The 16,636-nt window shown below is 43.4% G+C and overlaps 1 protein-coding gene across 4 annotated transcripts in view; it reads left to right on the top strand.

Annotated features, from left to right (window-relative positions):
* TMEM232 (transmembrane protein 232) overlaps positions 1 to 16,636 on the top strand; it is a 114,750-nt gene that overhangs the window by 14,354 nt on the left and 83,760 nt on the right. For all 4 annotated transcript variants that reach the window (XM_029053671.2, XM_029053672.2, XM_029053674.2 and 1 more), the window contains exons 6-9: positions 2,256 to 2,413; positions 4,982 to 5,081; positions 8,606 to 8,739; positions 11,768 to 11,940. In XM_029053671.2, coding sequence (XP_028909504.1) covers positions 2,256 to 2,413; positions 4,982 to 5,081; positions 8,606 to 8,739; positions 11,768 to 11,940 — 565 coding nt within the window. The remainder of the gene's footprint in view (positions 1 to 2,255; positions 2,414 to 4,981; positions 5,082 to 8,605; positions 8,740 to 11,767; positions 11,941 to 16,636) is intronic.

Consider the following 16,636-nt stretch of genomic DNA (forward strand, 5'->3'; position numbering starts at 1 on the left):
GCAGGGAGGTTAGCAAGGAGCCTGATGCAATAATCAAGTCAAGGTAGGATAAATGTTTGGATTAATGTGTTGGCAGTTTGGATGGAGAGGAAAGGGTGGACTTTAGCAATGCTGTGAAGGTGGAATCGACAGGGTTTTATGATGGATTGAACAGGTGAATTGAATGATAGAGAGGAATGAAGGATAATGGCAAGGTCACGGGCTTGCCATTGACCCGTGACGGGACGGGAGGCCATCCACATAGAGATGTCTTGAAGGCAGGAGAAAATGCAAGACTGCAGAGAAGGAAAGAGAGCCGGGCTGAAGATGTAGATTTGGGTATCATCTGCATAGAGTTGAAGCCATGGGACCGAATGAGTTCTCCAAGGAAATGTGTGTAGGCGGAGAATAGGAGGGGACCCAGAATTGAACCTTGAGGGACCCCCACAGTTAGGGGGTGGGAGGCAGAGGAGGAGCCCTCGAAAGAGACTGAGAATTGAGTGGCCAGAAAGACAGGAGGAGAACCAGGAGAGGACAGAGTCAATTAAGTCGAGGTTGGATAACGTTTCCAGGAGAAGGGGGTGGTCCACAGTGTCAAAGGCAGCTGAGAGGTCGAGGAGGATTAGGATGGAGTAGAGGCCGTTGGAGTTGGCAAGACAGAGATCACTGGTGACCGAAGAGAGGGCAGTTTCTGTGGAGTGAAGGGGACGGAAGCCAGATTGGAGGGGGACATGGAGATAATTGGAGGAGAAGAACTTGAGACAGCAGAATGTAGACAACTCGCTCAAGGAGTTTGGAAGGAATGGTAGGAGAGAAATGGGACGATAACTGGAGGGAGCTGTGGGGTCAAGTGAGGATTTGTTGGGATACGCGAGACATGGAATGTTTGAAAGCAGTGGGGAAGAAGCCATTGGAGAGCGAACAGTTGAAGATGGCAGGTAAGGAGGAAAGAAGGGAGGGGGCGAGTGTTTTGATAAGGTGCGAAGGAATGGGGTCGGATGAGTGACTGGATTTTGAGAGACGGAAGGAAATCTCCTCTTGAGATACTGCTGGGAAAGGTGGGGGAGTTGAAGAAGGGGCAGGAGGGGGTTGCAGGGGAGACTTTAGGGTGATCACACCTGATAGTGTCAATTCTCTCAATAAAATCGGTGGCCATGGGCAGGGAATGTGTCTGTTCACTCTTGAACTCTCCCAAGCACTTAGTACAGTCTCTACCCACAGTAAGTGCTCAATAAATGCGATCGAATGAATGAATTAGAGGTGGTGCCGGGGTGGGGGCTGTGCTGGGTGGAGAGGGCTTTTCCGAGTCTGATCGAGTTGCCCCCAATTCTCCCTCCGTTCCCAAGAAATCACATGTGGAGCGGGAGGGGTTTGGGACTAGTTCCAAAAAGAGGTGGCCGGGAAACAGGCTTGGTGATGATGATGATGGTATTTGTTAAGCGCTTACTCTGTGCCAGGCACTGTACTAAGCGCTAGGGTGGATACAAGCAAATCGAATTGGACACAGTCCCTGTCCCAAATGGGGCTCACAATCTCAGTCCCCATTTTTCAGATGAGGTAACTGAGGCCCAGAGAAGTGAAGTGATTTGCCCAAGGTCACACAGCTGACAAGTGGTGGAGCCGGGATTAGAACCCATGACCTTCTGACCCTATCCACTACACCGTGCTCTTCTGTCAGCTCTGTGGGTTCCAGAGGATGTCGCTTGTTCTCTCTTGCCCCTTATTTGAGAGTCTGCTGGTCACTATTAGATCTTCCCCCAGCCCTAGTGAGAATAAGGCAACTGAGCAGTAAACTGGTCAGAAGACAGGTTTTTATGAGGGTGACGATAATGAACCCCAACCGATTCGAGAGTTGTCTTGTATGGACGTTAAGTCAGAGGGATCTATTTTCGCTATTTCGTCCAAATGAGAATGTTGTGAAATGTAGACGGAAAAGCTGAATGGTAAGTAACTGGGATAGCAGAACTTAAATGATTGTATCACTTGGGGATCTCTTGGCAGACACAGGTATTCTGTGGAAAATGAACATAAGTTACAGCAGCTCGGCAAATTAGTACCAAAGCCTTACCAGTCCACAAAATGCTTTCAGCCAGCCTATCCACCCCAAAGAAGCATATAATTATAAAATCTTGTTCTTTAAAGTTCACTTGGCATTTATTACACTTTGGGGGTTGTGAGCAAATGACATTTCTAAGACTGATTACTGTGTAAATTACAATATGCCAGGATATTCTAGATTCTGAGTGTTTGCTCCATTTTTTTTTTAATACTTCCAGAAGCTCTCGATATCCTTTACCTTTCTTTGGACCATGCGTACTTGAATCCAGATCACATCCCAGTATTGTTTTTCATTGGCGAATCTGTTCTGTTTGGCATCTGCTCTAAAGAAGCGAGAAAGAAGTACTTGTATTCAGGTGAAATAAAACTGATAAAGGTACAGTACTTTTAATTATTTCTAAAAGACTCTTTTTTGTTTTATGTGCGTAGGTAACCACATTCCACTGGTTTTAGGACCTGAAGAAGCTGTTTTCTTTTAGATTGGAATTTTGTTTTCTCTATTCAATCGCATTAGTTTTCTCTAAATCACAGCAATATTGTAGCGTGCAAGTGGAGAGTGGAGAATGATTCCTGGCCCACAGTGAGCTCACAGGCTAGAGTGGGGAAGACAGTAGAGATAAATCAAATGACAGATCTGCACAAAAGTGGTGTGGGGCTGGGAGGGGGGAAAGGGTAAGAGTCAGGGTGACGCAAAAGGGAGTGGGAGTTGAGGAAAAGTGGAGTCCTTGATCATTATTAATATTCTGAGCTCGTTGTGGACAGGGGGTGTGTCTAGTGTATTTATTCTTATACTGTACTCTCCCAAGGGCTTAGTACAGTGCTTTGTGTGGCTCAGTGGAAAGAGCCCGGGCTTGGGAGTCAGAGGTCATGGGTTCGAATTCCGACGCTGCCTCTTGTCAGCTGTGTGACTGTGGGCAAGTCACTTCACTTCTCTGGGCCTCAGTTCCCTCATCTGTAAAATGGGGATGAAGACCGTGAGCCTCACGTGGGACAACCTGGTTACCCTGTATCTACCCCAGCGCTTAGAACAGTGCCCTGCACGTAGTAAGTGCTTAACAAATACCAACATTATTATTCCTAACCTATTTCTAAAATATTGCTTTATGACAGAATTTAAAATATGTACCAAGTTTTTCCAAAGATCAGCTTCTCTTTTTAGCTTCCTCAAACCATAAGTCATCTTAACATGAATAATCAATCACTTAATGGTATTTACTGAGCGCATACTGTGTACAGAGGATTGTACTAGGTACTTTGGAGAATACACTAGAGAGGTGGACACAGTCCCTGCCCTGAAAGGGTGTACGGTCAAGTGGGGGAGACAGACACTGCTCCTCAGGTCGGGGAAGCAACAGAGTATAGGGATATGTACATAAATGCTGTGGGAGTGTGGTGAGTCCTAAAGTACTTGGGCAGTCCAGATTCAAATGGATAGGCGATGCAGAAGGGTGGGAGAATTGAGTGGGGAGTTGAGACATTAGTCATGGTAGGCTTCTTGGAAGAGGTATGATTTTGGTAGGACACTGATGATGGGGCCAGTGGTGGTTTGTCCGGTATGAAGGGAGATAGAGGCAGGAGGGAGGGTGGAACCAAGGGTCAACAGGAGGGTTGGCAGGAGAGATATGAGAACGAGGAACATTGAGCAGGTTGGTGTTAGAGGAGGCTGAGTTGCAGTAGGTTAGTGAGCCAGGGTAATAATAGTAATTTTGGTATTTGTTAAGCGCTTACTATGTGCCAGGCACTGTACTAAGCGCTGGGGTAGATGCAGGGTAATTCGGTTGGAAGCAGTCCCTCTCCTGTGTGGGGCTCACAGTAGGAGTGAGCGATGGACTGCAGAAAAGCAGAATATCCAAGGACATAGAGAATCAGTGTGGCCTAGTGGAAAGAGCACAGGCCTGGGAGTTAGAGGACCCGGGTTCTAATCCCGAACTCTGTCACTTGTCTACTGTGTGACCTTGGGCAAGTCACTTAACCTCTCTGTCCCTCATCTGCAAAATGGGGATTCAGTACCTGTTCTATTTAGATTGAGAGGCCCTGTGGGACCTGATTATCTTCTATCTACCCCAGTATTTCGTTCAGTACCTGACACCTAGTAAGTGCTTAATAATGATGATGGTATTTTTAAGCACTTACTATGTGCCAGGCACCATACTAAGCACTGGGGTGGATACAAGCAAATGGAATTGGACACAGTCCCTGCCCCACGTAGGGTTTCCAGTCTCAATCCCCATTTACCAGATGATGAGGTAACTGAGGCCCAGGGAAGTTAAGTGACTTGTCCGGGGTCACACAGCAGACAAATGGTGGAGCTAGGATTAGAGCCCAGGTCCTTCTGACTCCCAGGCATGTTCTCTATCCACTAGACAACGCGGCTACTTCGAGCCTGAGCCAGAAATGGTGGCTGAATGAGGCGGGTGATAACTGCATAGGACCTTATTCCCCTAGGGGTGAAGGGCTGGGCAGGGTTTTTCTTGGAGCCTGAGGACTCTGGGCAAGGGGGTGTGAGAGAATGAGTCCAGATTGGGCAGACTGTAGCGAATGGCCCATGGAGAAGAGGGAGGTGCTGTTCCAAAAATAAATTAATGGTTGTGATTGCATGTTTTTCTAATCCTCTAGACTGTAAGTTCCTGTGGGCTGAAAACATGTCTACCAACTCTGTTGTACTCTCCCAAGCGCTTAGTATACTGCTCTGCCCAACAGTAAGCGCTCAATAAACACTATGGATTGATGGACGTCTAGTTCAGAGGCATCTGTACATGCATTTCAGTATTTCCGACCTATTTAAGTGAATGAAGTAGCCCGCACTCTAAGTTGTATTTTTAATACTGCTGTATTTTTGTTGTCACAATATGGTTCACTTGATACAATAGTAGTCATGAGTGAATTCCCTAATTTTACAAATTTTAGTGTCATGTTGTAAAATTTTCCCCTTTTTCTTTATAAGATTGGTTTCTTGACCTTTTTACGCCTCTTTATATATCACCTGTACGGTGTGCTGGAAGGATTCAATGAACATAAACTTCGGCTTCATTCGTTTTTAAGAGGTAAAGTAGTTTTTATTTTCCAAACTTAAAAGATACCTTATTTTATTTTGTGGATCTCACACTGTCACTGTAAAAAGTCTGTCGTATTTGATTATGCATGAAATAAATGATTTATTATGAGAAATATAGAACCTTTCATTACAGTACCTCCAAATAAGCCAATAATATATGCAAATGGGTTATTTTACCGAAGGACAGGAATTAATTCCAATATGGCAATGAGATCTCTTGAAGAAGAGGCTACTAGTTTTGTCATTCAAATGATATCAGATTTGATCTCACTGGGCAGACAAAACAGACTCTCCTTAGCTTTAGTTAATGGTGTACAGTCAAAGGTTAAGGCTTGATATGTAAGGGAATAAAGTCTGACCAATTTTGAGACCGTGAAATGGCATGATTTTCATAACTCATTAGGATGTAGAGTGAAGAAATTTTTCTGTACGTTGTAATTTTAAATGAGAAAATATATGCGGAAATTGTCCTGACATTAACGTTGTCATCTACCTGACATGATTAAGTATTCTAGCACATTAGCACTGGCTATTTCGATTATATTTTATATTTGAACAGGCTAGGATACTGTATGGAGTAAATGCTATTGCAGTCTTGCTGTTCTCATTGGTTGTCATGGTCACAAGTAATATACAGAATGAAGAACCAAAGAGCTACTTATTATTTTTTTTTTGAAGTTTTTAACATTTTCCCTTGATATATTCTGATTTTGTAAACCCCATACACTTGAATAATTCACTGGAGACTGAACAAAAATACAATGGGAAACCTTGACAAAAAGAACTAAACGTTCACTGGTGGCTTCGGTGCTCGCCATTTTTCCTAAAGCTTCACACAAATGGAGTGATTCTTATGTCCTCTCTCAGGTCAGGTGTACACTAAGAAAGCTAAGTGACTAGTTCAAGAAATCCAAATAAGCTCCCCAACTCTATTCTCTCACCCTCTCTCCAGTCTCACGTTTCCATCAGAACATACGTCCAGTTGGCGGTTCTGAACAAAACGTGTCTATATCCCAGCTAATCGTCCTCCCCTCAGCTTGTTTTCCTGGCTAACTTCCCGTCACTCTCTGGAGCCGCTAGCTCCTGGTCCCCTTGAAACCGTCAATCAATGGTAATTATCGAGTGCTTACTGTGTGCAGAGCACTGTACTAAGCGCTTGGGGGAGTACAATATAACAGTATCACAGAGGTGCTCCCTGCCCAGAACAAGCTTATGGTCTGGAGCGGGATAAGGACATCAAAATAAATAAATAAAACCATTGTGGATTCTTCTCCCTGCTCATCTATTTATTACTAAATCCAGATGGTTCATCCTATTTCTCAGATGTGACCTTCTTCCTCATCTTTCCCGAAACCACAGTTTTAGCTTGCCTAGACAACTGCGATAGCCCTCTGGATTCTCTGCCTCCAGCTTCTCTCCACTCATCTCTCTCTACCTATTAAAGCAAGAATCATTTCCCTCCAGTGTTATTTGAATCATGCATGCCATATAACTTTCTGAGGACCACACAATGTCTCTCTTTGGCCTCTCACATCAAATTAATTGAAAGCTTCTGATCGGCAGCTTTTGAGAAGCAGCGTGGCTTAGTGTAGTGGATAGAGCATGGGCCTAGGAGTCATAAGGACTTAGATTCTAATGTGGGCTCCCCCACTTGTCTGCTGTGTGACCTTGGATAAATAACTTCACTGTGCCTCAGTTCCCTGATTTGTAAAATGGGGACAAGAGTGTGAGCCCCATGAGGGACCTGGACTGTGTCCAACCTGATTAACTTGTATCTATTCCAACATTAGAACAGTGCTTGACACATAGTAAGCACTTAAATACCATAATAATTATTATTATTCTTATTATTAAGGCCACCCAGTAGTCACCCTTTTCTTTGAGCCACCAGTTCCTTTTGGGCAGGGAGCATGCCTACTTATGATTATGATTATTATTATTATTATCATTGTTTATATTTAAATGGGATTTAAATTGAAATCTCACTCCACTCTGACAAACCGTATCTTCCTGCTTCAGTTTTTTTTAAATGGTATATGTTAATCAGTTGTATTTATTGAGCACTTATTGGGTGCAGAGCAATATACTGAGTGCTTGAGGGAGTACAGTATAACAGAGGTGATAGTCACACTCCCTGCCCACAGCCATTTTAAGCGCTTACTATGTGCCAGGCACTGTCCTAAGCGCTGGGGTAGATTAAAAGCAAAATCAGATTGGACACAGTCCATGTGGGGCTAACAGTCTTAATCCCCGTTTTACAGATGAAGTAACTGAGGCATAGAGAAATTAAATTATCTGCCTAAGGTCACACAGCTGGCAAGTGGCAGAGCAGAATTAGAACCCAGGGCCTTCTGATTCCTAGGTCCGTGCTCTATTCACTAAGCCATGCTGCTTCCCACCTCATCTCTGAAACATTCCTGACTTGCTCCACCTGTTATTACTCCCTTCAATCCTGTGACCTGCCCATCCTTTACTTCCCCACCAGTTTTAATCATTTATTTAGTCTTCTATCTACCTATCATTTATAGCTTTGGCTAGATAGGTTTTGTCCCTGTCTTTTCTATCCATATTTGTTAGTAATTGCTTTTCTGCATTTACTAAAAGCTCCTCGAGATCAGAAAACTCTTTCTTTACAGTCCCTGAGACACGATCTTCTATTTCCCCTGAAACCGCCCACATGGCTACTTTCAGTCAATCATATTTATTGAGCGCTTACTGTGTGCAAACACTGTACTAAGCACTTGGGAGAGTACAGTATAACAGTAAACAGTCACATTCCCTGCCCACGATAAATGTTCAATAAATGTCGAATATTTGCCCGACTGGCTGAGCAAATATCCTGATAAATGAGACACTCATCTGGGCAATCTCCGCAAATCTACTCTTTAATTTATTCTTGTAGACTTAACTTGAGAGAACAAAGTCATTCTTTTTTTGACTTGAATTTAAAAGGGACAGATCATATCCTCTCAGAGACACACTGTGTTTCAAGAGTAGATTCAATCATCAGTTGCAGGGCAGATGTTAATGTATTGGATTGAGGCCATAACATTTATAAACGCTATTTAATTCTGATATTTTGGCAAAAAAACAACCACCGGTGTATGGTGTGTTTAAGAAATGTGTGCCTTTTATGTTAATAGAGTTGAATTTCTGAGTGTCTATTATGAACAGAGTGTTTATATTTTGATTTATTATCAGCCCGGAGCCTCCAAGCATTGCTGAGCGGTAACTACCCTTAATTGAGCATTCAGCCATCGTGCAATAGCTGTTTGGCTTCTGAAATCTATAAACTCTTATCTGGGAATTATTCACGTTGTAGTGTTCTGTTCTTCCACAAGGAGTCAGACGTAACATTTCTAAAGCTTGATTTTGAAATCCTTAACTTTTTCTCGGTTCCCATTTCTGAGAATCAAAGCTAAATGTGCAGTACTGAATAAAAGGCAAAAGGTGCACAGTGTAAAATGATAATCACTATAATTTTTATAAAAGAATTTTTTTTTAATCCAATAGGACTTGTTCATCAAGAAGATACTTACTATGTCTACCCAGACATCCTTTTCACCCTGCATTTTATGCAGAAGGCCGGAGAAGCCATATGTAACATGGAACTGTGTTCGGAAACCTATTCAAGCACTCTTGGCCTGGTGGGTGATTTCATCGACCGTTGTATGTTGCATTAAGTAGGAATATTATGATTAAGTAAGCACGCTGGGCCATTCAGTAAGAACTATTGAAAGATGAATTTAGCTGGACAAATTGCTAATGGTAATGAGAGACGATAAACAGTATGGACGCCAATTTGTAGCCTGCCATAGGAAGATAGTTTTTGCAGCCAAGCTAGATTTATTAAACACATGCTTGTGTTTTAGATTTCTCTGATCATCTTGTTAGTGGGTCGTTTTAGTAGCCTAATTCATAGTGTGTTGTTTACGGTGGCGCCGACATTCCATTAGAGTAATTCATTGTTCCATTAGCATCTGATTTTCAGGGATTATTAGTATTTTTTTCGGTGTGAAAATTAATTTTAGATTGATCCTGACAAAAGTAACCAGGCTATAACTAAAACTACCTTTTAGAATAAGAAAGTTAGGGTAAAGCAAAGGAGATGCACAAAATAGATTGCTACTCATTCTCTCGGTGCCTAAAACTAATTCCTGGTAATAAGTTAGACATTTAGGGAGTTAGACATTGGTTAATACCTTGCTGCAGTTTTTGGACAATGTAGGTTGTTGTGCATCAGTGATCCCCTAGTGGGTTGAAAGAGTTAATATTACTCCCAAAGTATTGAATGATGATAATAATAATTATGGTATTTAAGTGCTTACTCTGTGCCAGGCACTGTATTAAGCACTGGGGTAGATACAAGCAAATTGGGCTGGACACAGTCCCTGTCTCACGTGGGGCTCACAATTTCAGTCCCCATTTTCCAGATGAGGTAACTGAGGCCCAGAGAGGTGAAATGACTGGCCCAAGGTCACACAGCAGACAAATGGCAGAGCAGGGATTAGAACTCATGACCTTCTGACTCCCAAGCCCATGCTCTATCCACTACCCCTGCCAGAGAGCAATTAGGTTCAGGTTTTTAGATCCTGGGAACATTAGACTCAGTGTTATCTGTTTAAAGATAAAGTAGTAAGGGTCATCTGTATGTTAATTTAAGCATCACCTTTTATTAATGGCATTTGTTAGACATTTACTATATACTAGCTACTGAACTAAGCACTGGGATAGATAGAAGCTAATGAGGTTAGACACAGCCCGTGTCCCACTTTGGGCTCACAGTCTTAATCCCCATTTTACAGAGGAGGTAATTGAGGCCCTCCCTTCTCCAGTCCATATTTCCCTTTGCTGCTGCCACCTTTCTAAAAATTTCATTCTACACCCCTCTCTTGGCTCCTTAAAAACCTTCTATAGTTACCTGTGCCTCTCCAGGTGAAGCTGAAACTCTTGACCTTTGGGTTGAGAGCAATCCCATGTGGACTGTAACCTCCTTTGGGCAGGGATCTCTCTGTTATATTGTGCTTTCCCAGGCTGTCGGTGCAGTGCTCTGCACAAGATATGTGCTCAAAAAATAAACGATCGATTGATTTCAATCAGCTCTCTTTCTCCTACTCTTTCCCTCCTACGTACCTGCTCTCTTCTCACACTACACTCCAGCTCGCACTCCTCATTCCTCTCGAACTGACTTGTTTTTGTTTTCCCTCTGCTGACCTTTTTCTCATGCCCTCCCTCATACCTAGAACTCTCCTTCTACCCCTCCTTTAAAATCCAACAGACCACTACTCTCTCCTGAAATCACATCTCCTCCAGGAGGCCTTCCTTGATCAATTTGAATTCTCCCCCGGTTTTGCCCCCTCAATCACCCTGGCACTTCCATCCTACGCATACCCCGTTTTACTTAAGCCCTAACTTGTGTACAATTGATGGTATTCATTGAGTGTTTACGCCGTGCAGATTGTAAATACTTAAAGGTCAGCGACCATGTCAATCAATCGGTGGTATTTATTGAGCGATTCGTGTGTGCAGTGCCCTGTACTAAGCGCTTGGAAGAATCCGATGCAAGAGAATTAGCAAGGCACATTTCCTGCCCAAAGCGATGTCTACTAGATAATGATATTTTACTCTCCCAAGTTCTTAGTGCTCAGCACACAGTAGGTGCTCGATACATAGTATTGATTGAGAATAGAATCTACGTAGTCTTGGCATTTAACTATTACCATATTACTATTTTATCATTTCTTCTAAAATAATTCCAGAATGTTTTCAGAGCAGCGCTTATGAATGGACATCCAGCAGTCTGTAATTGATATTTGATGGCATTTTAATTTAATTCCTTTAATTTTCATCCATCTGTTTAGAACATGTTAATTTCTAAAAGGAAAGTCTAAAAGATATCAACTGAAAATTGATTTTTTATAATTAAATTGTTTTCAAATATCTTTTAAACTGTGATTGCAAATCTCTGAATGTGTCATCGATTCTCAATCTGCAGTACGCTACTAGTATGTAGCGTTTCTGTGCCAATACTGTGGAATATGGAACGTGGAATAATGGAAAGAGTGTGGACCTGGGAGTTAGAGGACCTGGGTTCTGCCAATTGCTTACTGTGTGACCGTGGGCAAGTCACTTAACTTCTTTGTGCCTCAGTTTCCTCGACTGTCAAATGGGGATTAAATACCTGTTCTCTCTCCTACTGTGAGCCCCATTTGGGACCGGGACTGTGTTCAACCTGATGAACTTAGAATAATTATGGTATTTGTTAAGAGCAGAGCACTGTACTAAGCGTTTGGAATGTACATGTGGGGCACTGTACTAAGAGCTGTATCTACCCCAGCACTTAGAAACAGTGCTGGAAACATAGTAAATGCTTAACAAAGATCTTCATCATCATCATCACCACAAAATAAATAAATGAAAATAATAAATCAGCTACTCAAGCTAAATTTTCCAGAGTAGGCATATTAAGGGTGAAAACATCCCTGTATGACTGTAATGCTAGTTCTTGGTTGTTTTTGGGGGATTTTAGAAAAGAAAAAGAGAATCCCTAAATTCATCTTGGTCTGTTTGTACACATGGTAATGTCTGCATTAGTGAGGATGTGTTGGACAGAAAATACATTTACTTTTCCCTCCAAGAATGCATTCAGCTCATATTCATCTTTTTTTTTTTAAGTCAAGCCCAAACTTCTTTCAGCATTTGCTGTCTGATTATGGAGAACGGATTATCAACCACTTCCTCTGGAATTGCACTGTTGCTTGGGCTTGTGTGCATGACAACAGTCTTCAACTGGATGATGTGCTGAAACATGTCATCTCGTATAAACATTATCTTCATCCAAAATACTGGTAAGGGTAATCCTACAAATTGGATGTAATTCATGAAGCGACCTTTGTGTTTAAATGTTAAATAACCTTTACGCTTAAATGTTAATCGTGCCTTAGCTAGTTATGAAAACGATTTATAACCTCAGTACCAAATGCAGGGGCAATCACTGCAGTATTAGTTCACTTCATCAATAAATTGTTCATCTCTCCTTTTTTTTTCTCCAACTGGCAGTCTAAAAGCAGCGTGGCCTATTGGGAAGCAGCATGGCTCAGTGGAAAGTGCCCGGGCTTTGGAGTCAGAGGTCATGGGTTCGAATCCCTGCTCTGCCACTTGTCAGCTGTGTGACTGTGGGCAAGTCACTTGATAATAATGTTGGTATTTGTTAAGCGCTTACTATGTGCAGAGCACTGTTCTAAGCGCAGGGGTAGATACAGGGTAATCAGGTTGGCCCACATGAGGCTCACAGTCTTAATCCTCATTTTACAGATGAGGTAACTGAGGCACAGAGAAGATAAGTGACTTGCCCAAAGTCACACAGCTGACAAGCGGCAGAGTCGGGAATGGAACCCATGACCTCTGACTCCCAAGCCCGGGCTCTTTCCACTGAGCCACGCTGCTTCTCTTCACCTCAGTTCCCTCATCTGTAAAATGGGGATGAAGACTGTGAACCTCACTTGGGACAACCTGATTACCCTGTATCTCCCCCAGCGCTTAGAACAGTGCTCGGCACATAGTAAGCGCTTAACAAATACCAACATTATTGTTATTATTGGAAAGATCACGGGCCTGGGTTCTAATCCCAGCTCTGCTATTTGCCTGCTGGGTGACCTTGGGCAGGTCAGTTAACTTCTCTGCGCCTCAGTTTCATCGTATGTAAAATGGGGATTCAATACCTGCTCTCTTTGTGGGGCAAGGACTGTGTCAGATTTGTTTATCTTGTATCCACCGCAGCGATTAGTGCAGTTCCTGCTAGTCGTTAAATGCTTAACAAGTACCACTGGGAACCGCCCCCCGCCCTGCGAACAAAGCCTTGAGTGACACCCATAGGTACAGGGTTGGAGATAGAGAAAGAGCTGTCAGAAGAGACTGGCCATTCATTCATTCAATAGTATTTATTGAGCGTTTACTATGTGCAGAGCACTGTACTAAGCGCTTGGAATGGACAAATGGGTAACAGAGACAGTCCCTGCCCTTTGACGGGCTTACGGTCTAATCGGGGGAGTCGGACAGACAAAAGCAATGGCAATAAATAGAATCGAGGGGATGAACATCTCATTAACGAAATAATAGAATCAAGGTGATGTACATCTCATTAACAAAATAAATTGGGGAATGAAAATATATACAATCGAGCAGACGAGCACAGTGCTGAGGGGGGAGGGGAAGGGAGAGGGGGAGGAGCAGAGGGAAAGGGGGGAAAAGGGGGTTTAGCTGAGGGGAGGTGAAGGGGGGGTAGAGAGGGAGCAGAGGGAAAGGGGGAGCTCAGTCTGGGAAGGCCTCCTGGAGGAGGTGAGCTTTAAGTAGGGTTTTGAAGAGGGGAAGAGAATGAGTTTGGCGGAGGTGAGGAGGGAGGGCGTGGCCCAGGGGTCGACGGCGGGATAGGCGAGAACGGGGGTCGGTGAGGAGGTGGGCGGTAGAAAGAGAGAAGGGAGGAGAGGTAGGCGGGGGCAAGGTGATGGACAGAGGCGGGGCTTGGTAGGAGGAGAACCAGGAGAGAAATGTGCCAGAAAAATCAAGGTTAAGAGTTACCACCGATGTCGATTGGCGATCCACAGTAAGCACTCGATAAATACCACCCTATAAATGAATTCCCAATAAGCAGGGCATGGACAAGCAGCGTGGCCTAGTGGAAAGAGCACAGGCCTGGGAGTCAGAGGATCTGGATTTTAATCCTGGCTCTGCCAAATGCTTGCTGTGTGACCTTGGGCAAGTCATTTCACTTCTCCATACCTCGGTTTTCCTGTTCTCCCTCTTACTTGGACTTTGAGCCCCATATGGGATAGGGACTGTGTCCAACCTAATTCACTTCTATCTACCCCCGAGCTTAGAACAGCGTTTGCCACATAGTAAGCGCTTAACGAATTCCATTAAAAAAACAAAATACGCCTGCAGACCTGAGGTGAAACTCTCGTCTGTGGGAGAACGCTAACAGTCTTAGAAAATGTGGCTCTTGAAAGGAAATGACAATTCTGATTTCAAAGGTCCAGTTTTCAGAAAGAATTGCATTCCCCATACAAAAGCATCGCAGGTCTCTTATGTGGAACTAGGTTTCCGTGGCCTTGGGTAAATTCACTGTGGGCAGGGAATATGTCTGTTTATTGTTATATTGTACTCTCCCAAGCGGTTAGTACGGTGCTCGGCACACATTAAGCGCTCAATAAAATGATTGAATAATAATAATTTGGGTATTTGTTAAGCGCTTACTGTGTGCCGAGCATTGTTCTAGGCGCTGGGTAGATACAAGGTAATCAGGCTGTCCCCCGTGGGGCTCACAATCTTAATCCCCCTTTTCCAGATGAGGGAACGGAGGCACCGAGAAGTGAAGTGACTTGTCCAAAATCACACAGCTGACAAGTGGCGGAGTCGGGTTTAGAACCCACGACCTCTGACTCCCAAGCCCGGGCTCTTTCTACTGAGCCATGCTTGAATGAATAACTCCAAGGCCAAGGGGAGCTCTGGTATAGGTGGTTTAGTGGAAAGAGTACGGGCTTGGGAATCAGAGGACTTGTGTTCCAATCTCGACTCCGCCACTTGTCTGCTGCGTGACCTGGGCAAGCCACTTACTTAACTTCTCTGTGCCTCAGTTACCCCATCTGTAAAATGGGGATTAAAACCGTGAGCCCCATGCGGGACAGCCTGATTACCTTGTACATACCCCAGCGCTTGGAACAGTGCTTGGCACATAGTAGGTGCTTAACAAATACCATTATTATTGTTGTTATTATGAGGGGAACTGCAAGCCTAGTGCAATTCCTACTTCTGGGCAAAAAGTTCACTCTCTTCTTCATTCACTTGTATTTACTGAGCGCTTACTGTGTGCAAAACTCCCCAGAACAGTAGCCACACCCGAAGTAAGACTGGGCAGGAAAGGTGTTCCTAGCAGTATTGGTAATGCTATTTATTGAGTGCTAACCGAGTGCAAGGAACTGTACAGCAGAAATACAGGATGTATTCACTGCCCATTCCCCGTTTTACACTCTTAATGGAGGAGGGACAAAGAAATATCAAATATCCTTATCATTAATTCATTTGATTGTACTCATAGAGTGCTTACTGTGTGCAAATCACTGTTCTAAGCATTTGGGAGAATAGAATATAACAAACAGACACGTTCTCTGCCCATAATGAGTTTATTCATCCATTCAATAGTATTTATTGAGCGCTTACTATGAGCAGAGCACTGTACTAAGCGTTTGGAATGTACAAATAGGCAACAGACAGAGACAGTCCCTGCCCGTTGACGGGCTTACAGTCTAATCGGGGGAGACAGACAAAAACAGTAGCAATAAATGGAATCAAGGGGATGTACATCTCATTAAAACAATAGCAATAAATAGAATCAAGGTGAAGTACATCTCATTAACAAAATAAATAGGGTCATAAAAAAATATATACAGTCTAGATGGCCAAGTGCTGAGGATGGGCAGAAAGGACTGGGGTAGAAGCAAGATAATCTGGTTCGATAGAGTCCCTGTCCTAAATAGGAGGGAGAACAGGGATTGAATCCCCATTTTACAGATGAGGGAACCGAGGCACGGAGAAGTGAAGTGACTTGTCCACCCCACAGGCAAGTAGCAGAGCTGGAATTAGAACCCAGGTCCCCTGACTCCCAGGCTCCATGCTCTTTCCACTAGGCTATGCTACCTCTACACAAGGAGCCTAAATGACCACATAATAATAAATAATAATGTTGGTATTTGTTAAGGGCTTACTATGTGCAGGGCACTGTTCTAAGCGCTGGGGGAGATACAGGGTAACCAGGTTGTCCCACATGAGGCTCACAGTTAATCCCCATTTTGCAGATGAGGTAACTGAGGCACAGAGAAGTTAAGTGACTTGTCCACAGTCACACAGCTGACAAGTGGCAGAGCGGGGAGTCGAACCCATGACCTCTGACTCCCAAGCCCGGGCTCTTTCCACGGAGCCATGACCACATGGAACCTATATCTGTGCATATTGTTAATTTTACCTCTATTGGAATAAGCTCTTTTTGATTGGGTTTTTTTTTTTTCCCTGCATCTGAACGGATTAATGGTTTCTGATGTGCTTATTGGCAAAGGCGTTTTCCTTTCTGGAAAATCTTATTCTCTCACCAATATTGATTGAAAAGAGAGTGTTCCTTTCACAGCATTATTCTGCCATTATTTCGCTGACTTTGATCGATCTTTTGCAGTCCCTATTTCAAGGAAAGTGCCCTAGGTGAGAGATGATTTTCCAGGTCGAGGAGGGAACAATGGAGGTGAAGCTGTGGGGCTCACATGGTTGTGATTTACTACTCTTTTTGTTAATGGCCTCACTGAGAGCTCCATCATCTGCAGGGACAAGGAATAATTAAAGCAGCAGAAAATGCAGTAGCCCAAGAAGATTTCAAACCTCACATTTGGAAAAGCCATAAACAGTGTCTTTCAAAGCGTCACCTAATTTTTTCTTCAATCCTGCAGTAAATAGGAAAGTCTACATAAACCTAACAGCCTCTTATTTCTTCCCAGGATTTGA

The sequence above is a fragment of the Ornithorhynchus anatinus genome, chromosome X3 (genome assembly GCF_004115215.2).
Source record: "Ornithorhynchus anatinus isolate Pmale09 chromosome X3, mOrnAna1.pri.v4, whole genome shotgun sequence".
NCBI lineage: Eukaryota > Metazoa > Chordata > Mammalia > Monotremata > Ornithorhynchidae > Ornithorhynchus > Ornithorhynchus anatinus.